A 23,742-nucleotide genomic window follows, 5' to 3' on the forward strand; every position below is an offset into this window, starting at 1 on the left:
GGCTAAGAAGATAGCAAACAGCTTCTGGTCGTTTTAACAAAGAAGAAATGAGGCTTTCTTTGAATTATGAATCTGGTCAAGGCCATCTGTTTTCAAGTACTTGACCGTGATTCACTTGCCTTCCAGATGAGGTCTTGCATCATTTTTCGTCCCTTCGGTGTTATTCGTATTCTGGGATGCTACTGCTGCAGCTTCTCACACTGCTCTGTTTTCTGTGCTGTCTGTAGTAGTGACCTTGATCGATAGACATTTGAGCACCTATTGTGTGTCAGGTACTGTGCTAGACTCTGGGGATACAGAGATGACTTGAGACGTGGCCTTTACCCTCAAGGAGCTCATAGTCTATTTAGGGAGACTGACAGGTAAATAACTATACTGTGCTAAGTATTAGAATAGAGGACTCTAGAAAGTGCTGTAAAAGCACAGAGGAAAAAAGGATTCTGCCTGAAGGAGTCATAGACTGGTTCATTTGGAACTCAAACAAGGAGTAGGGAAAAATGAGGGACAGTGCATTTCAGATAGAGGGAACAACATGACAAAGGCTCGGAGGCTCCGGAGAGGACAGGGATTTGGGGAGAGGAGTGGTCCAGTGCGGCTAATGTAGGGCATGTGGAAGAGAGTGAGGGGACGGGTAGGTTGGAGTGGTGGGGGCTGCTAGTTTGTAGAGAGTCTTGAAAGTCGCACAAAAGACTTTAGACTTGACCCTCTGTGTCATAAGCCGCTCTCCAAGTCTTTGGTCAAGGGAATAACCCAGTCAGTTCTGTGCTTTTGACAGTTAACTCTAGGGGAGAGCCTGGCAGCTGGGAAACCTTATAGCCAGTTGCTACAGACCGCAGTGAGTCAGAACGAGGCCTGAGCTTGAGCAGTTGGAATGGAAAAGAGAGAAAATCTGAGACAGTTTAGAGAAAGAATTAACAGAGTTGGTGAGTACTCGTGTTGAGGAGATAGGAGTCAAAGAGGATTTCTTCGTAATGAAGCTGTTCCCTGTGGTACGGAAAGCAGGAAGTTTAAGCAGATAAAAAAGAATTCTGAAGAATCAAGGCTAATGGCTATCTACTAGCCTGTGAGAAAAATATGTAATTGGACCCTCTCTTCAGTCATCATAACAGAATGTTGCCAGGAGAGCCGAGAGGTCCGAACACAAGCAGCTCCCTCCTGGAACTGCATGGGGCCAGGCTTGTTTTTGGAATTACCCAGTAATTCTTATTCAGCAACGGGCGCAATGCTCCTTTCTCGGACTCTGCTTACAGTGTACTTGGAGTCGGAGAAGAAACGCTGTTTTTCTGAAACTGATCAATGGCATTGCAGGAAGAGAATCAGGAGACTCTGCTTGCCTCAGGAGCCAAGCTGTTGCTAAGGAAAGTGACAGGAGCCAAAAATCTACATCAACAACCACAGAGAAGCGACAAAATGTTAACAATTCCTAGCTTCTGTGTTCAGCAAAGTCGCTGCCTGACAATGTACATGTGACTAGACCATGTTTTTGGCTTCAAGATCTCATTTGCCTTTTGTGTTTCTCCTTTAGGGTTGGTGTTGATTCAGACCAAGAACATTTGGTAAATATGCATTCGTGTTGTCTCTGGCATTTCTGTCGAATGTGCAGTTGTTTGGAAAGAAAACAATCTACTATAGACTTCGTGCCACTATTATTTAGATCCCGTCCTATTTGCATCGCTGTTAACTGACGTCATTCCTGGCTTTTCTCACTACTTGATAGAGACAAAACCAAATTTTAGACAGTGTGTGGTTATCAAGGGTAACAGCTCTCATATCTGTCCACCAGCCTGGGCTTTGGCCACAGAGGCGAGCAGTCCCTTAAGCACTCCTGGGTTTTCAAGTGACTGCTCTGGCACAGGGAGCCTTTTTCCACTTGGGTTTGCGCATGAAGCCTTGTCTCTGATGTAAGTCCCACTCCAGCTGCTCTTCCTGTGTAACTTTCAAATTGGATGAGCAGCAGCTGCCCTTGAGAACTGCCTAGAAGCTTTGGAATCTTCAGCCAGTCCTCCCCGCTTGTTCAGGAGAGTGCACTTTCTTAAGCCGTGCCTCAGCCTTGCCTCATTTCCTTGCTGTTTCCTTGTGTCACCTTCCCGATTGTTCCTCAGAACCCGAGTCTGGTAGACTGAGTGCAGAGTAACCCAGTGCCTTCTCTAGACTGAGCACTCTTTTCTGGTATTTTCCATCCGCTTTTTAACGGTTTTGAGCACCATGAATATGTGACTGTCCTAGACAATATATGGGAAATCACAGAAATTAGGTTTTTGAAGATGCAAACTATCTATTTCAAAACACAATTCTTTGTCTTGTCTGAAACAAACCCTGGTCAATTTGTCTTCAGGGTGTGGTTCAAAAAAAATCAGATTCATTCCCTAAATGCTGATTTTGTTTGCTGTTGAGTGATGAGCATACATGTGATACAGTAAGTGCTTGCTGCTTTTATGGTCAGAACCTTAACATATAATTCCGTGGGCTTGAAATACATGTAAAAATCAGGCTGGATAAATTCCCATGATGCTGAGCTGCTGGGGTAGTTTCCAAGCGGTCCTAGCGCCTCAGCGCCTCCACCCCCATGTCCAAACAAGAAGAAAGTTCTCGCCCAGCTCAGCAGACAAATGCTCGATCGCCGTCTGCATAAATCTCAACCTGCTGTGTTACCTCTGTCACCACGGAGGAGAAAGAGAAGTGCAGTGACAGGGAGAGAGCCAGGTGGGTGACTGCCGGCTGTGACAGAGAGAAAAAAATACCGTTTTTCCCTTGCCCTCGAAACCCTATGGATGTCTTGGTTTGTTATATTACTGACTCAATATTTTGAGCGTTCGCTGGGAAGCAGACAGGAACATTATAATAAGTATGGAGTGTGTGGGGGTTGGGTGTATAGGTGTTTATGTGGTGAGGAGATCAGGAGATTTATAGATTAATTGCTCTTCAAAAAGTAGAGAGACAAACCTATGCCTACTGATGTGAAGGGCAATAGCGGTGTTTTTTGGTTCTCGGAAGCCCATACGGCATTCTCAAACATTTTTATATTGTGTCTGTTTTGATACACATTGAGAGGGAGATTCATTTATTATGAGGCTCAGGAAGGAACCAAAACCCGGAATCTAAACTCTGTGCTCCTTAAAAGTCATGGAGCCACAGAACATTCTTGCTAGAAAGGGCCTTTGAGATTCTCTAGCCCTCACATGGTATACATGAAGAAGTTCCAGCCCAGAGAGGAAAAGGGACGTGCCCAATCAGTTCATGTCAGAGCTGAGACAAACCAGATCGCCTAAGTGCCCCACTACTGACCGCACCATATTACAAAGAAGGACCCAGTTTATGTTTTTGGAAGCTATTTTTGAAGAGGCCCACTTGCTATGTTAGTTTTCCCTCCTAGCCAGTCAGACGTACTATGGAATTTCCCTACTTGCTTTCATTTTGCTAGTGTTCTAAGAACATAGTAGCAACTTTGAAAATACCAGTTGCTTAGTTTGAGACCTACGGCAAATCCCAAATATAGGGATATCCATGTGATATTTTCTACTTAAGGTGCAATTCACATTGTGAGTGTAAGTCTTTCAGATTTAGGGGCTGAATTATTCCATATTGATTTTTTAAATAACAGTAGACTCATAAATCAGCAAGCACCCTGAGTAATAGAGGTGTTCAGAAAAACATTTCAATTTCTTATTCCAAACCTGTACTATACAAGCTATTAAGTTTCTAATGTTACCCGTATTGGAGAGTATCTCATATGTAGTAGGCTCTATTTCCGATTCTACAAAGAAATGACTCTTAAGTAAATGTGTTTTGATCTTTGTGTATATATTGATTTCTTTATTATCTGTTTGCAGGGTATTCCTGAAAATGAGCGAAGAACTACCAAAGCAGAGAGTGCCTGGCTCTTCCGGATATGGTACAACTTTGATCATAAGTATCCTTAGTTGAGAAAAAAAAATGGTAGTATGAACATGGACACTTAGAATTTAATGGAGCAACTGTTTTGACCACTCCCTTCCTGAAGTGGCTTATAAAACCTATGTTTGGTCTTCCCTTTCCCCTTCAGAGTAGTGGAGAAGGTTATTAAAGGAAACCCACACAAAGGAATTCCTCTGAAAACCCGTGGAATCAGTAGGGAGCAGTGATTGCAGAAGCTGACTGTTTGGAGGGACTCAGGAGCCCTTACGATAGACTGTCTTTGATATGTAGGTTTATTTATTGAGCAAACTTTAATATTTATTGTCCTTTAGCTAATTTAGTGGATCCTGCAGAAGATATTTGTTGGTTCTTGTCAGTGTACTTGCTAGGGTAAAAGAGGAAAGGCTGCCTTAGGAAGAAGCATGGGAATGAGATAAAAACACAGTCCCGGTAGATACTGCCCTAGTCAGTGATAGGCCTCTTTTCTCTGACCTTCCCAAAGACTGGGAGGTTCTCATCTGCGTTCAAATGCTGGTGTTTCCTTCTTTGCCAAGTTCCCTTCTTGTCCTATTATAACAGTCTTCATCATAGCTATACTTTGGGTCATGTTATAGCCTATAACCTGTTTGAGTCATGTCTTTTAAACAACATTTTGTCACTCACTATTCATTAAAATGAATTTCTTATTTGAAAATAGAACTAGAAAAAGGGACTGTGGAATTCTTTGGGGCTGACACTTATCAGTAAAAGAATCAAAACCTGGTTCATAGTCCACTGAAGCACATTTGGGACAACTGTAAAAATCTTTCCTTGCTTTCAACCTTCTGATCAAAGCCTTGTATATTTAAGAAAAATGCGCTTGACACTTATCATTAGAAGCTGCTGTTTACTGTATTCTGTTTGTTAGATTTTTTACGTTCACTTTTTGTAAGTACTCAGATTAAATTACTGTATGGAAACAAGAATGCAAGCATATCTATGATATTAAGACTCCCATTAGAGAGATCCTGGCTCTTTAAAATTGTTTAATGATTATGTCATTACTTTTGGCTCTAGTATCAGCATTTTGGGTATAAGCCACTCCCATATCTCTTGGGGCTTTTTCATCCCTCTGATTTAGCAAACATTGTTTGGTGTTTCTTGCATAAATTATGTTGTACATTTTCTGCCCAATATACAAAACAATTAAATGATGCTAATGTAGAGAAAGAGTAGAATGATAGCTTATTTTTCTGTATATTCTTATACAAGCAAACACCAAGACTTGTTTGACTCAGTCCTACCCTGATAAGTACTACTAGACTAAGACTTGGTCATTTTAGTACCTAGTACCCTAGTAGATGAATCATTCCTCATTCTAGATTTCAGTTCCTTTGTGTAGCCAGACTGCTTGTTTCTTATAATTGAGATATAAGCTAAATAGAGTAATGTGCATAGATCTTAAAGGTACAGCTTGATGAATTTTGACCTGTGTATACACCTGTGTGCCTGCCACCCATATACAGACATAGAACATTTCCAGCACCCTAGAAGGTACCCTGTGTTCTCTTGCAGTCAGTAATAGCTTCCCCTCCCCCTCCCAAAAGGGCAACCACTGTTCTGATTTCTAGCAATATGGATTAGTTTTACCCGTTTTTGATCTTCATATAAATGGAACGATATATTATTTTATGTCTTGCTTCTTTCATTCAACATTGTGTAGTTTATCCATATTGTTCCCTGTACCAGTAATTATTTTTCATTGCTGTGTAGTGTTCCATAGTATGAATACATAGTACAGGGTTTGTTTTTTTTCCTCAACCATTCTACTGTTGATAAACATTTGGGTTGTTTCCAGCTTTTGACTATTGGAAGTGAAGCTAAACATTTGTGTATACATCTTTTGGTGGACATCGCACTCATTTCTCTTGGGTATATACCTAAGAGTGGAATTTAGGGCAAATATATGTTTAGCTTGAGTAGATATTGCCAAACAGTTTTCCAGAGTGGTTGTAACTGATTTACACCCCCACCAGCAAGTTGAGGGAGTTCCAGTTGTTGCACGTCTCCACCAAAACTTGGTATTTGTCTGCCTTTTAAATTTTAGCCATTTCACGGGGCTGGCCCTGTTGCCGAGTGGTTAAGTTTGTGCACTTTGCTACGGTGGCCCAGGGTTTCGCCGGTTCAAATCCTGGGCGCGGACATGTCACCACTCATAAGGCCATGCTGAGGTGGCATCCCACATGCCACAACGGGAAGGACCCACAACTAAAAATACACAACTATGTACCGGGGGGCTTTGGGGAGAAAAATGAAAAATAAAATCTTTAAATTTTAGCCATTTCAGTGGGTATGTAGTGATATCTCATGTAGTTTAACTGTCATCTCTCTGATGACCAGTGAGGTTAAGCATCCTTTCATATGTTTATTGGCCATTTGGATATCCTCTTTTATGAAGTGTGTCTGTTCAGTTCTTTTGGCCATCATTTAATTGACTTGTCTTTTTCTTTTCTTTTTTATTGCAGTAACTTTGGTTTATAGCATTATATGAATTTCAGGTGTTCATCATTTTATTTCGATTCCTGTGTGATTACCTCATGCTCACCGCCCAAAGACTAATTACCATCCATCATCACCCACATGTGCCTAATCACCCCTTTCACCCTGCTCCCCCAACCTTCCCCTCCAGTAACCACCAATCCAATCTCTGTCTCTGTGTGATTGTTTGTTGTTTTTATCTTCTATTTATGAGTGAGATCATACAGTATTTGACTTTCTCCCTCTGACTTATTTCACTTAGCATAATACCTTCAAGGTCCATGCATGTTGAAACAAATGGCTGGATTTCATCCTTTTTTTTTTTTTTAAAGATTTCATTTTTTTCCTTTTTCTCCCCAAAGCCCCCTGGTACATAGTTGTATATTCTTACTTGTGGGTCCTTCTAGTTGTGGCATGTGGGACGCTGCCTCAGCGTGGCTTGATGAGCAGTGCCATGTCCGCACCCAGGACTTGAACCGACGAAACACTGGGCCGCCTGCAGCGGAGCGCGCGAACCCAACCACTCGGCCACGGGGCCAGCCCCCGGTTTTCATCCTTTCTTAAGGCTGAGTAGTATTCCATTGTGTATATATACCACATCTTCTTTATCCATTTGTCCCTTTATGGGTACTTGGGTTGCTTCCAGGTCTTGGCTATTGTGAACAATGCTGCGATCAACATAGGGGTGTATGTATCTTTACACATTCGTCTTTTCATGTTCTTTGGATAAATACCCAGCAGTAGAATAGCTGGATCATATGGTAGTTCTATTCTTAATTTTTTGAGGAATCTCCGTACTGCTTTCCATAGTAGCTGCACCAGTTTGCACTCCCACCAGCAGTGTATGAGAGTTCCCTTCTCTCTACATCCTCTCCAACACTTCTTGTTTCCTGTCTTGTTAATTATAACCATTCTGACAGGAGTGAGGTGATATTTCATTGTAGTTTTGATTTGCATTTCCCTGATAGTTAACAATGTTGAAGATCCTTTCATGTGCCTGTTGGCCATCTGTATATCTTCTTTGGAGAAATGTCTGTTCAGATCTTTTGCCCATTTTTTAAATTGGGTTGTTAGTTTTTTTGTTGTTGAAATGTATGAGTTCTTTATATATTTTGGATATTAACCCCTTATCAGATATATGGTTTGCAAATATTTTCTCCTAGTTGTTAGGTTGTCTTTTTGTTTTGTTGATGGTTTCCTTTGCTGTGCAGAAGATTTTTAGTTTGATGTAGTCCCATTTGTTTATTTTTTCTATTGTTTCCCTTGCCCAGACATCGTACTTGAAAATATGCTGTTCAGACCGATGTCAAAGAGCGTACTGCCTGTGTTTTCTTCTAGAAGTTTCATGGTTTCAGGTCTTACATTCAAGTCTTTAATCCATTATGAGTTAATTTTTGTGTATGGTGTAAGATAATGGTCTACTTTCTTTCTTTTGCATGTGGCTGCCCAGTTTTCTGAACACCATTTATTGAATAGACTTTCCTTTCTCCTTGTGTGCTCTTGGCTCCCTTGTTGAAAATTAGCTGTCCATAGATATGTGGGTTTATTTCTGGGCTCTCGATTCTGATCCATTGATCTGTGTGTCTGTTTTTATGCCAGTACCATGCTGTTTGGTGACTATAGCTTTGTAGCATATTTTGAAATCAGGGAGTGGGATGCCTCAGCTTTGTTCTTTTTTCAGGGTTCCTTTGGCTATTTGGGGTCTTTTGTTGTTCCATATATATTTTAGGGTTCTTTGTTCGATTTCTGTGAAAAATGTTGTTGAAACTTTGATAGGGATTGCATTGAATCTGTAGATTGCTTTAGAAAGTATGGACATTTAAACTATGGTAATTCTTCCAATTGAAGAGCATGGACTATCTTTACCTTTCTTTGTGTCTTCAATTTCTTTCAACAATGTTTTATAATTTTCATTGTACAGATCTTTCACCTCTTTGGTTAAGTTTATTCCTAGGTATTTTATTCTTTTTGTTGCAATTGTAAATGGGATTCTATTCTTAATTTCTGTTTCTACTACTTCGTTGTTAGTGTAGAAACACAACTGATTTTTTTTTTTAAAGATTGGCACCTGAGCTAACAACTGTTGCCAATCTTCTTTTTTTTTCTGCTTTATCTTCCCAAACCCCCCTGTAGATAGTTGTATATCTTAGTTGCAGGTCCTTCTAGTTGTGACATGTGGGCCGCCGCCTCAACGTAGCCTGACGAGCGGTGCCATGTCCGCGCCCAGGATCCGAACCCTGGGCTGCCGCAGCAGAGCGCACAAACTTAACCACTCAGCCACGGAGCCGGCCCCAAAACACAACTGATTTTTGTATGTTAATTTTGTCTCCTGCAACTTTACTGTATTCATTTATTATCTCTAAAAGTTTTTTTGGTGGATTCTTTAGGGTTTTCATATATATAAAGTCATGTCATCTGCAAATAGTGACAATTTCACTTCTTCCTTTCAGTGTGGATCCCTTTTATTTCTATTTCTTGCCTGATTGCTCTGGCTAGGACTTCCAATACAGTGTTAAATAAGAGTGGGCAAAGTGTGCATCCTTGTCTGGTTCCTGTTCTTAGAGGGATAGCTTTCAGTTTTTCTCCATTGAGAATGATATTAGCTATGGGTTTGTCATATGGCCTTTATTATGTTAAAATACTTTCCTCCTATACCCATTGTATTCAGAGTTTTTATCAGAAATGGATGCTGTATCTTGTCAAATGCTTTCTCTGCATCTATTGAGATGGTCATGTGATTTTTATTCTTCATTTTGTTAATGTGGTGTATCATGTTGATTGATTTGTGGATATTGAAGCATCCCTGCGTCCCTGGAATGAATCCCACTTGATCATGGTGTATGATCTTTTTAATGTATTGCTGTGTTTGATTTGCTAGTATTCTGTTGAAGTTTTTGCATCAATGTTCATCAGTGATGTTGGCCTGTAATGTTCTTTTTTTGTGTTGTCTCTGTCTGGTTTTGGTATCAGGGTGGTGTTGGCTTTGTAGAAGGAGTTAGGAAGCTTCCCCCCCTCTTCAATTTTTTGGAAGAGTTTGAAAAGGGTAGATATTAAATCTTCTTTGCATGTTTGGTAGAATTCACCTGGGAAGCCATCTGGTCCTGGACTTTTATTTTTTGGGAGGTTTTTGATTGTTCTTTCAATCTCCTTACTGCTGATTGGTCTATTCCAATTGTGTATTTCTTCTTGATTTAATTTTGGACAGTTGTATGATTCTAAGAATTTATCCATTTCTTCTAGATTATGCAATTTGTTGACATATAGCTTTTCATAGTATTCTCATAATCTTTTGTATTTCTGAGGTGTCTGTTGTAATTTCTCCACTTTCATTTCTGATTTTATTTATTTGAGACTTCTTTTTTTTTGAGATTTTATTTTTCCTTTTTCTCCCCAAAGCCCCCCAGTACATAGTTGTATATTCTTCGTTGTGGGTCCTTCTAGTTGTGGCATGTGGGACGCTTCCTCGGCGTGGTTTGATGAGTAATGCCATGTCCGCGCCCAGGACTCGAACCAACGAAACACTGGGCCGCCTGCAACAGAGCGTGCGAACTTAACCACTCGGCCACGGGGCCAGCCCCAAGAATTCTCCCTTTTTTTCTTGGTGAGTCTAGCAAAAGGTTTGTCAATTTTGTTTATCTTTGCAAAGAACCAGCTCTTGGTTTCATTGATTTTTTCCTATTGTTTTTTTAGTCTCTATTTCATTTATTTCTGCTCCGATTTTTATTATTTCCTTCCTTCTACTGATTTTGGGCTTTGTTCTTCTTTTTCCAGTTCCTTTAGGTGCACTGTTAGGTTGTTCGTTTGAGATTTTTCTTGTTTGTTGAGGTAGGCCTGTATTGTTATAAACTTCCCTCTTAGAACCAGCCACTTTTGCCGTATCCCATCAGTTTTGGCATGTTGTATTTTTATTTTCCTTTATCTCCAGGTATGGTTTGATTTCTCCTTTGATTTCTTCATTGACCCAATCGTCGTTCAGTAGCATTTTGTTTAATCTCCACATATTTGTGGCTTTTCTGATTTTCTTCCTGTAGTTGATTTCTAGTTTCCTACATTTGTGGTCAGAAAAGTTGTTTAGTATTATTTCAGTTTTCTTAAATTTATTGAGACTTGTTTTGTGGCCTAATATGTGATCCATCCTGGAGAATATTCCAAGTGGCATTTGAAAAGAATGTGTATTCTGTGGTTTTTGGATGGAATGTTCTGTATATATCTACTAAGTCCATCTGGTATGTTGTGTTGTTTAAGGTCGATGTTTCCTTATTGATCTTCTGTTTGGATGATCTATGCATTGGTGTAAGTGGAGTGTTAAAGTCCCCTACTGTTATTGTGTTACTATCTGTTTCTCCTTTTATGTCTGTTAGTAATTGCTTTATATATTTAGGTGCTCCTATGTTGGGTGCATAGCTATTCACAAATGTTTTCCTCTTTTTGGATTGTTCCCTTTATCAGTATGTAGTGCCCTTACTTGTCTCTCGCTACAGTTTTTATTTTAACATCTATTTTGTCTGATATAAGGATTGCTACCCCAGCTTTCTTTTCATTGCCATTTGCATGGAGTATCTTTTTCCATCCCTTCACTTTCAGTTTGTGTCTTTAGGTCTGAAGTGTGTCTCTTGTACGCAGCATATATATGGGTCTTGTTTTTTTTGCAGTCAGCCACCTTATACCTTTTGATTGGAGCATTTAGTCCATTGACATTTAAAGTAGCTATTCATAAGTGTGTACATAATTATTGCCATTTTGTTACTTTTTTTCTGGGTGTTTTATTAATTCTTCTCTGTTCCTTTCTTCTTCTCCTGCTCTCTTCCCTTGTGCTTTGATGGTTTTCTTTAGTATTATTTTTGGGTTCCTTTCTCTTAATTTTTTGTGTATTATAGGTTTCTGGTTTGTGATTATGATGAGGTTCATTTATAATAACCTACGTATGTAGCAATCTATATTCAGTTGATGGTCTCTTTAATTTGACCTTTTCTAAAAGCTCTACACTTTTACCCTTCTCCTCCCACATTTTATGTTTTTGATATCATTTCCAGCCTTTTTTGTGTGTGTATCCATTACCCTCTTATCATGGAAATAGGTAATTTTAGTACTTTTGTCTTTTGACCTTTATATTATCTTCATGGGTGGTTGATCTGCTAACTTTACTGTATATTTGCCTTTATCAGTGATTTTATTGCCTTATTTGGGATGATTTTCTTATTGTAATTTGTGGTCTTCTCTTTCCCACTTAAGTCCCTTTAGCATTTCTGTAAAACTGGTTTCTTGGTGATAAACTCCTTTAATTTTTGCTTGTCTGGGAAACTCTTTATCTCTCCTTCCATTCTGAATGATAATCTTGCCAGTAGAGTATTCTTGGCGGCTGTAGGTTTTTTCCTTTCAGCACTTTAAATGTATCATGCCACTCCCTTCTAGCCTGTAAGGTTTCTGCGGAGAAGTCAGCTGATAGCCTTACGGGATTTCCTTTGTATGTCACTTATTGCCTTTCTCTTGCAGCTTTTAGGATTCTCTCTTTATCTTTACTTTTGGACATTTTAATTATAATGTGTCTTGGTGTGGGCCTCTTTGGGTTTATCTTGTTTGCTGCTCTCTGTGCTTCCTGTACTTGGATGTTTGTTTCCTTCCTTAGGTTAGGAAAGTTTTCAGCTATTATTTCTTCAAATAGATTCTCTGCTCCTTTGTCTCTCTCTTCTCCTTCTGGGACAGCCATAACATGAATGTTAGTGTGCTTGATGTTGTCGCAGACTACCCTCAGACTGTTCTCATCCTTTTTAGTTCTTTTTTCTTTTATCTGTTCAGCTTGGGTAATTTCCTCTAGTCTTTCGTCCAGCTTGCTGATCTATTATTCTGTATCATCTACTCTGCTGTTGAGTCCCTCTAGTGAATTTTTCATTTCCAGTATTGTATTCTTCATTTCCGATTGGTTCTTTTTTATATTTTCCAGTTATTTGTTGACATTCTCACTGTGTTCATCCATTCTTCTCCCAAGATCAGTGAGCATCTTTATGACTTTTTGTTTGAACTCTTTGTCGAGTAGATTGTTTATTTCTGTTTCATTTAGTTCTTTTCCTGGGGTTTTGTCCTGTTCTCTTACTTAGAACCTATTTCTTTGCCTCCTCATTTTGCTTCTTTCTCTGTGTTTATATCTGTGTATTAGGTAGGTCAGCTATGTCTCCCAATCTTGGAGACGTGGCCTTATGTACGAGATGCCTTATGAGGCCTAGCAGTGTGCTTCCCTCTCATAACCAGTTCCATATGTTCCAGGAGTGTCCCCTGTTTGGGCTACACGTGTCCTTCTGTTGTGGCGGGGTTGCTCTTGCTGCAGGTGCACAGGGAGTCTAGGCTGTCACCCAGCCAGCTGGTTGTAATGCTCAGCTGAGAGTTCCTGCTCTGGACCCTTCAGTCACTTTGTTGGGCGTGGGAAGCACCAGCACAGTTGGCTACAAGGTCTAATAGCACGTTCCTGTTGCAGTATTTCTGTTGATTAGGCCCCCAGCCTGGCTGGTTGCTAGGCTCAGGGGCTTACATTTGTTGTAGGCCTCAGGCCTGCAATGCTATTGAGCTCTCTTACAATTGCAGCTGAGTGGGGCTGTCCCCAGGCAAGGGAGCACCCAATTGTTTCATGCTTTAGAAAGTGGGGATGATCCCATATGTAGCTGTTTGAGAAGCACAAGTCTGTAGCTGTCAAGCCCCACCGCTGACAGGGCCACATGCACCATCAACACAGTCCTGCCCCATGCTCGTGCCCTGAGCCCTTGAAGCAGACCCAATCCCCCCACTGAAGAATTCTCACACACTCTACCAGTGCCCCACACACTACACCTGCACCTCTCACATGCCCTCCCCTACAGAGGCAGACCCACTTGCCTGCCTGCAGAGGATCCAAACACCCAGTCTAATGAGGCTGACAAGTTGCCTGAAGGTGGGGCTGTTGGGTGGAGCCAGTCCCTAGGGTGGGCTGCCTGCCCTTGTTCAGCTGGATTAAATCGGTGCTCTAGGGGGTGGGGCAGACCCTGGGCTAACAGGCCAGGGGAAGAACTCCAATGGTGTCTGCCAGCATCTGTGTCTGCACACCTGTACTAGCTGACAATAATGGCTGCCACCAATGTCTCAGTCCCTGGAGGATTCTCACCTCTTACCGAGATGCCAGAGCCTATGAGGTGAGTCTCTTTTCACCAAAGGACTGTGCACCTTACTTTCTGGTGATTGTAGGTTGCTTTCTGAAATGGATGAATTTGTGCATGGACCCTGTAAGAGCTGGCTTTATTTCCCCTTATGTCCAATAGCTTTTCTGGGGGTATCCCCCATTGTAGTTAATAGCCAGCAAAGCCAGATATTATGACACTCGTCTCAGTTGTGCTGAGTCCAAAGGAAGCTTATAGCAGTAACGTTACCCCGCTCAGGTCCCCCATTCCCTCCAGGGAAGGCTGTCTACCTTAGGATTGCTCCTGGCCAGCCATGAAGTGCTGTGGCTTGTGACAGTGGCTTTTTTCCTCTCCAGAAAGAAATTTCTGCCTCTTCCACCTCAATCAGGACTGTCCCTTGTTGGCAGGGGTTCTTTTTATCCAGTTTTCAGTTCTCTTTTAGGGGTAATTGTTCCCAGAGTAGTTGTAAATTGGTTGTGTCCGTGGGAGGAGGTGAGTTCAGAGTCCACCTACGCCACATTCTTGACGTGTCTCTTATCTTTTTCTTAGCAACTTATAGTTCTTTCTATATTCCTGAATTCAGTTTTTTCTGATTTTTCTGGTGTTATGTATTATGTATTGTGACTATCTTCTCCTAATCTGTAGTTCACCATTTAGTTTTCATAATCCTGTCTTTTGAGGAACAGAACTTCTTCATTTTAATAAGGTTTCTTTATTAATCTTTTCTTTTATGGTTAGCGCTTTTTGTGTCTTAAATCTTTTATATCCAAAGTCATGAAAATATTTTCCTGCATTTTCTTCTAAAAGTGTGGGTTTTTTTAGATGTCATATTTAAGTCTTCAATCCATCACAAATTAATTTTTGTGTATGGTGTGAGGTACGGTTCAAGACTTACTTTTTTCCGTACGAGTATTCAACTGACAGCACCATTTATTGAAAATACCATCCTTAGCCCACTGATTTACAGTGGAGCTTTGGTGTAAATCACTTGGCTATATAAGTGGGGGTTTGTTTCTGGACTCTCTTTTCTATTTGTCTATTTTTACATAAATACAACACCCTCCTAATGATTGTACTTTGTAATAAGTTTTGCTATTCAATAGGGGAAATCCTACGGTTTTTTTATTCTTTAGTATTTCCTTGACTGTTTTATGTCCATTGCACTTTCATCTAAATTTTAGAAACAGCTTGTCATTTTCTATACATACACACATATACTCACACACACACACGCACACAACCCACTGGCAGTTTTATTAGGTCTGTATTAGATCTACAGATGAATTTTAAGAGAACTGACATCTTAACAATATTGAGTCTTCTGATTCATGAATATAGTATGTAACTCCATTTATTTTGATCTTTGATTTCTTCATTAATGTTTTGTAGTTTTCAGTGACAAGTCTTGCACATCTTTCATTTATTTATCCCTAAGTACTTGATATTTTTGATGCTATTGCAAATGGTATTTATTTTCTACTTGTTTACTCTTAATATATAGACAATTGCATTTTTATATATTGACCGTGTATCCAGCAATCTTGTTAAGTTCACTTACTATTTCTAATAATTTGTAGATTATTTTTTATTTTCTATACAGAAAATCAAGTGAATAATAACATTTTATTTTTTCTTTTCCAATACCTTACATTTCTTTTTCATGTCTTATTACACTGCCTGGACCACTCCAGTGCAATGTTGAATATAAGTGATGATAGTGGGCATTCTTGTCTTATTCCTGACCTCGGGGGAAGTTTTTCAATATTTCACCATTAAGTATGATGTTAGCTGTAAGTTTTTGAGATATCCTTTATAAAGGTAAGAATATTCCCTTCTATTTCTAGTCTACTGAGAGTTTTTATCATGAACAGGTATTGAATGTTATCAGATGCTTTGCATCAATTAAGATGTTCATATGTTTATTTTTTTCTCCTGTAATCTGTTGTTATGCTGATTTTCATTGATTGATTGTTAAACCAATCTTGTGTCACTGGAACAAATACAACTTGGTCATGATGTTTTATCCTTTGTGTACATCACTGGATTTAACTCGCTAATATTTTGTGTCTGATTTTTGAGTCTATTTTCATGAGAGATTTGGTTTGTGATTTTTTTTTCCTTGTAATGTCCTTGTCAAGTTTCTGTAACAAGATTATGCTGGCTTTATAAAATTCACGGGGAAAAATTTTTGTATTTTCTGGAGGATTGGTATTATTTCTTCCTTATATGCTGGGAAGATTTACCAGCAAAGCCACGTGTGCCTAGAGTGTTTTGTATAAGGAGGTTTTTAATTTCCTTAATAGATATAAGACTATTCAGATTTTTCTTTCTTTTCTCTTGTCAATATTTGGTAAGTTTTGGTTTTTAAGGAATTTGTTCTTATAGAGTTAAACATCAAGACTTGCTAGCCTCAGTACTGTGATATCAAGTACCACTAGACTAAGACCTGGTAGTTTCCAGGTTTTCAGTCGTTTTGTGTGGCCAGATATTTTATAAAGTATATAAGTGAATTTATATAGAGGACTTTAATCTTTACTTAGAATTTATAAATATGGGAATTCAAGACATTTTCTCTGACTTCTTCATTTTTAATTGAGAACAATCTTTGGTTGTAATTTTAGAAAATAGAGGATGTGTATACTTGTCTTTCTTCCTTTCTCTACTTTTTCTTGTGATTCTTTTTTCCTTCCAAGTATCATATATATTAGCACATCTGTTTTTATTTTTGTTTTTTGGAGAATAAATGAATATTGAAATGAGAGTCTATGATAGAGGAACTGATGACACATAATTTTTAAAAATGTTTTTAGACTTGAATTTCCTTTGATGCTCAAGTTTCAGTTCATTCAAGAGACCAGCTGAATCCACAATAAATGATTGAAACCATCTCTGTTACTGTATTCTACTACTGGAATATTTAATCTCTTTTTCTGACTTTTGTCATTCTTTACTTTCTTCCATATATCCTTCAGTGCTAAACTGAGAGTGATTTTGTCTTCCTTTTGGTTTTAGTAAAATCAGAAAGGCAATATGATGTAGCGGAAAGGGCATAGGATTTGGAATCAAACCAGTCTGGGTTCGAGTATTGGTCCTCCATTTACTTCATTGTATGACTTCAGGTGGATCATTGACTTCTCTGAGCCTCAGCTACCATATCTGCGAAATAGAGATGATAATAAAATCTCCATTTGCTATCTCACTTACGTAACATGGTGATAAAATGAGACAACATACGTGAACGCCCTTTGCTGTCCTCTGAAGTGGTAGGTACACTGTGACAGTGGGTGTTCTCAAATAAATTGTTCTTTTAAATTTGTGAAGAAAGGAATGCAGCTCTTCCTTAACCAGCACAGCTATCTGAAGCCCCTGCTGACGCACAGTGGGCCTCCTCTTACGACAACACTCCCTGCCTGCTGTGGACCCATTGCGAGATGCCTAACCAGCCCCCAGGCTTACGAAGTAAGTTGGTTTTATCCAAAACCTAAATTCTTCATTAAGTTAAATTTATCTGCTCTGTGGATGGGCTACTGGTTTGCTTTGGTTTGCTTTGGTTTTACTTGCCTTTAAGGTATAAAATCCATGAGAGGGACTATAAGCACATTTTGCTCAGCCAGAAAATATATTGAAATCTATAAATATAATTCACAGCCTTTGAAATATCATTTGAAAACAGATATAGAATCATACCTCATCTTACTGTCAGTGATTTTAGTAGATAATTCTGTTTCCCTGCTGGTTTTCATTTATTTGCAGTCATGTGGCCTCAGCTCAGTACAAATGCCTATGTTTTAATCTATAAAGTAGAGTTGTCACAGTCATGTTAAGAAGATTAATAGTGCCCCTGAAGTGCAACAGATGGTCTTTTATTTCATGCCTACCAACTTTTGGATATTAGGGAAAGTTTACCTACGTGGGTTCCACACTGCTGAGAGGCGTGAGCATACTGAGATATAATCTAGGTTCCATATTTTTTCCTTAGCTGCCAACACAGGATTAGTGATCCGGCAAGTATTGCAACAAAGAAAGAAATGACAAAAGCCAACCTGCCTTTATTTATTTATTTATTTATTTTTAAAGATTTTATTTTTTCCTTTTTTCTCCCCAAAGCCCCCCAGTACATAGTTGTGTATTCTTCGTTGTGGGTTCTTCTAGTTGTGGCATGTGGGACGCTGCCTCAGCGTGGTCTGATGAGCAGTGCCATGTCCGCGCCCAGGATTCGAACTAACGAAACACTGGGCCGCCTGCAGCGGAGCACGCGAACTTAACCACTCGGCCACGGGGCCAGCCCCCAACCTGCCTTTATTTTAAAAGATGAACTTTTCATTTTTCAAGTTCTTCTTTTTAAAATCTTTGCTTCTAACTCAGCCTTTCAAAAATAATCTGTGGCATCAAATAAAGTGCTCATGTCAACAAAACCCACCAATCTTGACTACTCTGACACAACACCTTGAGAAGAGAAACGAGGCTGTGGTGAAGCAGTACAGACATGCGCCTCCCAGTCCCCTGTGACCTGCAATGTCGTGTGTTAGAGCAGATCCCACAGAGACTGGATGGAGAAGAGTAGACCTAGTTGGAGTGGCACCGGGATCGGGGAGGAATGCCTGCAGCTTTGGGTTACGTTGAGTCGGTGCACGTTTCTGGCAGATTGTACTGGTGGAGTGGGAGGGACAGCCCGTGTTCTCTTGTCTTTCCCTCCCGCATTGCCCAGGCTCCCCTCAAGCACAGTCGCCATTCCTTCTGTGCCGTGTGCCCATGTGGCTCTGTGCAGAGGGCTTTGGCTCTTAGATTCCAGAGACCCATTCACCAGCATCAAGAGCCAACAGTTCCACAACGGCTGTGTGTGTCCTGTGGAATATAGCAAAAAACAACATTGTTGTGTTAGTTTCTCAGGGCTGCCATAACAAAGTACCACAAACGGAGTGGCGGAACAACAGAAATGTATTGTCCCACAGTTTTGGAGGCTAGAAGTCTAAGGTCAGGGTGTGGGCAGGGTGGGTTCCTGCTGAGGGCTGTGAGAGAGAATCTGTCCCATGCCTTTCTCCAGCTTCTGGTGGTTTGCTGGCCATCTTTGGTATTCCTTGGCTTGCAGAAGCATCACACACATCTCTGTCTTCATCTTCACTTGGTGTTCTACCTGTGTGTGTGTGTGTGTGTGTGTGTGTGTGTCTGTGTCTGTGTCTGTCTCCACGTTTCCTCTTTTTATAAGGACACCCACCAGTTATGTTGGATCAGGGCCCACATTAATGGCCTCATCGTAACTTGATCATCTACAGAGACCCGTTTCCATGAGGTCACATTCCCAGGTGCTGGGGGTTAGGATTTCAACCTCTTTTGGGGGGATGCAATGTAACCTGTAACGACCATAAGACTTAACTTTTTAATGTTATTTTTTGTTGTCATTAACTGTTTTTTTAGTTAGAAAAGGAACATGCTTGTGGCCAGATATTGAAACAGTATGGAATGTACAAAGTGAAAAATAAAAGCCGCCCCCCTTCTCCCCCACATGCCCCGGAGGCAGTCTTTGTGAAGCGCTTAGTGCAGATTGTCTTACCCAAGTGAGCTCATAATAAGTGTATTGTTCTGCTACTTGCTTTTTTCACTCAGTGATGCATCATGGATAGCTTTCTGTGCGTACAGGAGGTCCGTTACCTGCTCTTTATTCGAGGCTGCATAGTGTGGCTATGCCGAGAGTGATTTCATCAATCTCCTATGGATAGAACTTTAAGTTGTTTCCTTTGCTTTTTTATTACAAACAGTGTTTACAGTGAATATCCTTGTACATATAAATTTACCCAAGTATATAAAGGTAAACAGAAGAGATTTTAAAGATTAAATTGGTGGGGCAAAAGGCATATGCATTTTGAATTTGCTAGATATTGCCCCAAACCTCAAACTTAATAAAGACATTAGAAGGTGCTGAAGAGCTCCTGCTGATGCGTGAAGGTGCCAAGAGTTCTGGTGTGAGTGTTGCTGAATTCAGTGATGGACGCTCGTCAGACTTAGTGTTAGAGCTAGATTGGGCAGGAAGGGATCATGGCTGGTTGGTGGAATGGGTTTGTTTGCTTTTTAATTCACATGTCTTTGTCTTTGAGTATTTAGGCAAATTTCTAGCAAGAGAAAATTTTTTATTATGTTTGTCTAATACTCTCTTGAATCTATTTAACTTAGACAGATCTTAAATTTTCAAACATCCAGGATAGGAGAGCTGGATGTAAGATGTTTCTATTGGCTCTACTTCCCTCAGGGAGTATTCGTCAACAGACTTTTTTGCTGCATCAATATGAGTGTTTGCAATGATTTTTACTCTTTACGTTAGAAAAAACGACTTTCTGATTTTTAAAAGTAACATGTACTCATTACCATAAAATTTCAGATAATACAGAAACCTAAAAAAATAAAAATCACTAGCAATCCTATCATGCAGAGCTCATTATCATCATTTTGTTAAATACCCTTCCAGACTTTTCTGTGCACATGTACATTTTTTACTTACCAAAATGGCACTATATATGCTTGACTTTTTTCTTTTTTGTAGAACTTTATTTAATTGTACTCTTTTTGACCGCAAAGTTTCCGTTAGAACCAAAGGTTAGTGAGTTGAGAGACAAGTATGCGATGAGGATTGAATATAGTTGGGTGATACTGTATTTCTAGGCACTGTTAATACAAAAATTAAAGCTTCGTTTATACAAATCCATTCAGTAATCAGTTGAATCTTGGTGAATACTCTCTGTGTGTCCCAAACTGCTAAGTGGTTGGGCTGCAGCAAAGCAGGGACTGAGGGTCTAGCGGGAGATGGTGTGTGGACCAGACCAGTACGCATGCAGGTATGATACAAAGGAAAGTGCCACTCCAGGAGAGGGATAAGTACAGGATGCGAGGGGAGAACACAGTGGGGACATGTAAGCTAGCCTTGGAAGATCAAGGAAAACTTCCGGGAGAAAATGACTTTTGAGCTGAGACCTCAGTGATAAGTAGGGTCTGGTCACATGAAGGAGGGCAGAGGGCGCAGGAGGTACGAGAAAGCAGGAGAGATTTGGACAACCGTCAGCAGTGCAGTCCGGCGGGCCCACGGTGGGGCTGTGGGTGGCAAGAGCAGATGGTGGCGTTAGATGAAGCCCCGAGTCACATGGTGTCTTCTGAGCAGAGGAAAGGACTTTAGACTTGATCCTGAGGGCAGCAGGCTACCCCTGAAGGGTTTTAAATAGGGAATCCTTGACATTTTCCCTGTCAGAAATGTTTCTTGAATTTCCCAACAATTCTTAAAACTTATTTTATTTGCATTTAGAACCAGGAGCAATTGAAAGATGACGACTCCGATCTTATTCTCAATGACGGCGATATTAGTTTGACGTATGGGGATTCTACTGTGAACACTGAATCAGCAGCATCCGGTGCCCCTAGGAGATTTATAGGAAACAGTTCTGAAGACGCCTTGGATCGGGAGCTTGCATTTGGGGACCACGAACTGGTCATTCGGGGAACACGCCTGGTTCTTCCTATGGATGATTCTGAACCCCCGTTAAATTTGTTAGATAATACGAGACACAGTCCAGCCTAAGCTTACTAATACTTAGTGATTTGTAAAATTTGCACATGTGATTGTGAAGAAATTCGTACTACCTAAAAAGTCCCAGTGCATGTCTCTGAATGTTTAAGCTGTATAAATGCTATTTATATGGCATCGAAAGAATATAAATATCCTGTACAAGGCAGATTGTGAGCAAACTATCCTTTTCTGTTTTATTGGCTGCACTATGTAGACTGGATCTGTTTTAGAAAGTTAATTTCACAGTGATGTTGTGTATTCCGTTAGCTTTATGTCTCAGTTAAAGTACAAAAAGTGACAGATTTACTCTTTCTTATATTTACCTGACACTTAACCAGAGTACCAAGTTCTTGTGATGTGAATTCATTTTGGTTTGTGGGAGGGGAGGGAGAGGAAAGAAGGAGTGTTATTTCTGGGGGAGCCCAGGGAGGAGAGGTTTCTTTGTTGGGAAACTTGTGTTGATCATTGCTGCCTTTGTTGTGACCTTTTTCTTTCCTTTTTCTCTGGCGGCCTGTTATGGCGCAAGAGGCTGATGGCATTCAGATCTTGCCCCATTCAGGTTGGGGAGTGAAGTGCGGGGGCCCTTTTCCCCCTTGCTGGGAAAGGACAGATTCGTTGAGTACAGTACACTGCTGTTCCGAAAAGAAGGCTGCAAATGATTTCCAAGACTTTGTTTCTTTTCTTCCAGACCGAGACCGCAGACGGAGTCGCATCCAGCCAGCTTAGCCAAAGTACAGGTGTAGATAGTCCTGGGCATTTGACTTCAATTTGGAGGGACTGGGGCGGGCGGAGAGGGGCAGAGGGCAGGAGGGGAGGAAAGAGAATGGTGGTTTCGGAGATCTCTCTTCCCAAATATGTAAATATTCTGTACCAGATAAGTTTAAATAAGAAATTCAATTGCTGCTTACTTTTTGATTATGTACTTTATCTGTATAGCAAGCTTTGTGGTCAGAAGTTTTTATATCGATTTAAATCGCTGCTCTTTAGCAGCCAAACAGGAGCAAAATGTAAAACTTTTGAACTTACTGTGTCTAATTGTCATTCGTTAGTCTATAGTTGATGTTAAAAGTTAATTTATGAATCCATGTTTGTTCCACACTACACCAAAGTCAGGCGTAAGAGAACTACAATGCTCTGGAGAGCTCGTTGCAAAGGCGGGCCTCCTTTGTGTGCACTGGGTGTAGTTGTCTTCATTTTCTTGTTACTTTTTAACGTGAAATACCTAAGCTGCCATGTGTGTTTTGTTTTACGGTTTTCAAGGAAGAGTACATAACAGTTTCCTGTTTCACATTCAGAGTATGAAAGTGGATGCTATTTGGCAATGCTGAAAATACCTAAAGGTGCATGGACACTTGGAAGGGGGATGCCTTCTGACCGATTCTGACCTGTTAATGTTTCAGAAGGAAAATAGAAACTTTTGTGGGTTTTCTCCCCTCAGGTCTGAGTAGCATTGCCTTAAATCTTACCCAATTCGAAAATTGATTTGTTTACATGATGTTCAAATTTTCCAATGAAAAATATCTTTCCAAACGAAATATGAGCTTATTCCCCCAAAGGTATCTGTGCTGTTGTCAACACTCCTTGAGGTTTTTAAGGGAATTCTGCTGTCGTCCCCTTGAGTGGCAGCTCTAACTGTCGGCGTAGCCATTTGTTCTGTAGTGGTAGTGACTTTCCTGCTATGCAGGAACCCCGTGAAGTGTCCATTTTATATGGTGTGTGCCTCTTCATGCAGTCAGTAATTTCTTGTTAATGTATGTTTGAGGGGCTTTGAACTTCAGTGTCGTTTACCCCCGGAGTTATTCAAGTTGTAAAAGGTTATACAAGAAATTAACAACTACTTTTTTTATTCTGTCAGGTTACTGAGCTCACTTTATGAAAATGGCTGTAAATACTTAGCATGCCCGATTCAGTAACTCGTCCGTTTCAGCATGCATAAGACTTTTTCTTAGGGAAACTGATAAAGCTTGAGTCAACTCAATCTGCCTTCGTACTTTATCAAAGGGGAACCAAGCCTGCTGTGCTTACATCAGCATCTGGAAGATTCTCCTCTCCTCTCATCTGTGTGCACATCTCCAAGCGAAGAGGAAAAAACAAACTCTGCTCATCCATCTGTTGGTTTTCGCCACCTGAGTGAACGTGGATGCAGTACAGTCTGAGTTACCATCTTGCACAAGTAGAACTGCTCTCGAACTTGCTTTTCTGTTCTTTGTGGACCCTACCCATTTGAATGACTTGAACGTTGCATCTTTTAAAGTTATTTTTTAAGGTTCCTTGGCATTTTATCCTAGTTGTCCGTGTTTGGCAATGTGCTGTTGAAGTGATAGACTTTTAATCTTTATGTATTTTTTGTTTTCCCTTGGAGTACTTGGACAGATGTTATAGTGGTTTCTTTTAGGAAAATCTGTCATTAAAAAAATTATAGCCTTGCAAATAACCACTCACTGTATTTGAGTCACAGTTTATTCTAATGAGAAGGAAAGAGTGCTGACTTCATTCATTTTTCCACCTATATACCTACTGGGAACGGGGGAAGAGTGATGTTTAAAAAAGAAGCAGAAACCTAACAACGTAACTGACAGGGTGGCAATTTTTTGGTGCTCATGTGTAAGGCTGGGTTATTTGCTTGTGGTTACAATTGGA

The 23,742-nt window shown here is 40.2% G+C and overlaps 1 protein-coding gene across 6 annotated transcripts in view; it reads left to right on the plus strand.

Annotated features, from left to right (window-relative positions):
• SLC9A6 (solute carrier family 9 member A6) overlaps positions 1 to 23,536 on the plus strand; it is a 69,800-nt gene extending 46,264 nt beyond the window's left edge. For all 6 annotated transcript variants that reach the window (XM_070604829.1, XM_070604828.1, XM_070604830.1 and 3 more), the window contains 4 exons: positions 1,526 to 1,556; positions 3,831 to 3,910; positions 16,907 to 17,012; positions 20,842 to 23,536. In XM_070604829.1, coding sequence (XP_070460930.1) covers positions 1,526 to 1,556; positions 3,831 to 3,910; positions 16,907 to 17,012; positions 20,842 to 21,114 — 490 coding nt within the window. In that variant the 3' untranslated portion in view covers positions 21,115 to 23,536. The remainder of the gene's footprint in view (positions 1 to 1,525; positions 1,557 to 3,830; positions 3,911 to 16,906; positions 17,013 to 20,841) is intronic.
• Positions 23,537 to 23,742: the final 206 nt, after the last annotated feature.

The sequence above is a fragment of the Equus przewalskii genome, chromosome X (genome assembly GCF_037783145.1).
Source record: "Equus przewalskii isolate Varuska chromosome X, EquPr2, whole genome shotgun sequence".
Classification (NCBI taxonomy): domain Eukaryota; kingdom Metazoa; phylum Chordata; class Mammalia; order Perissodactyla; family Equidae; genus Equus; species Equus przewalskii.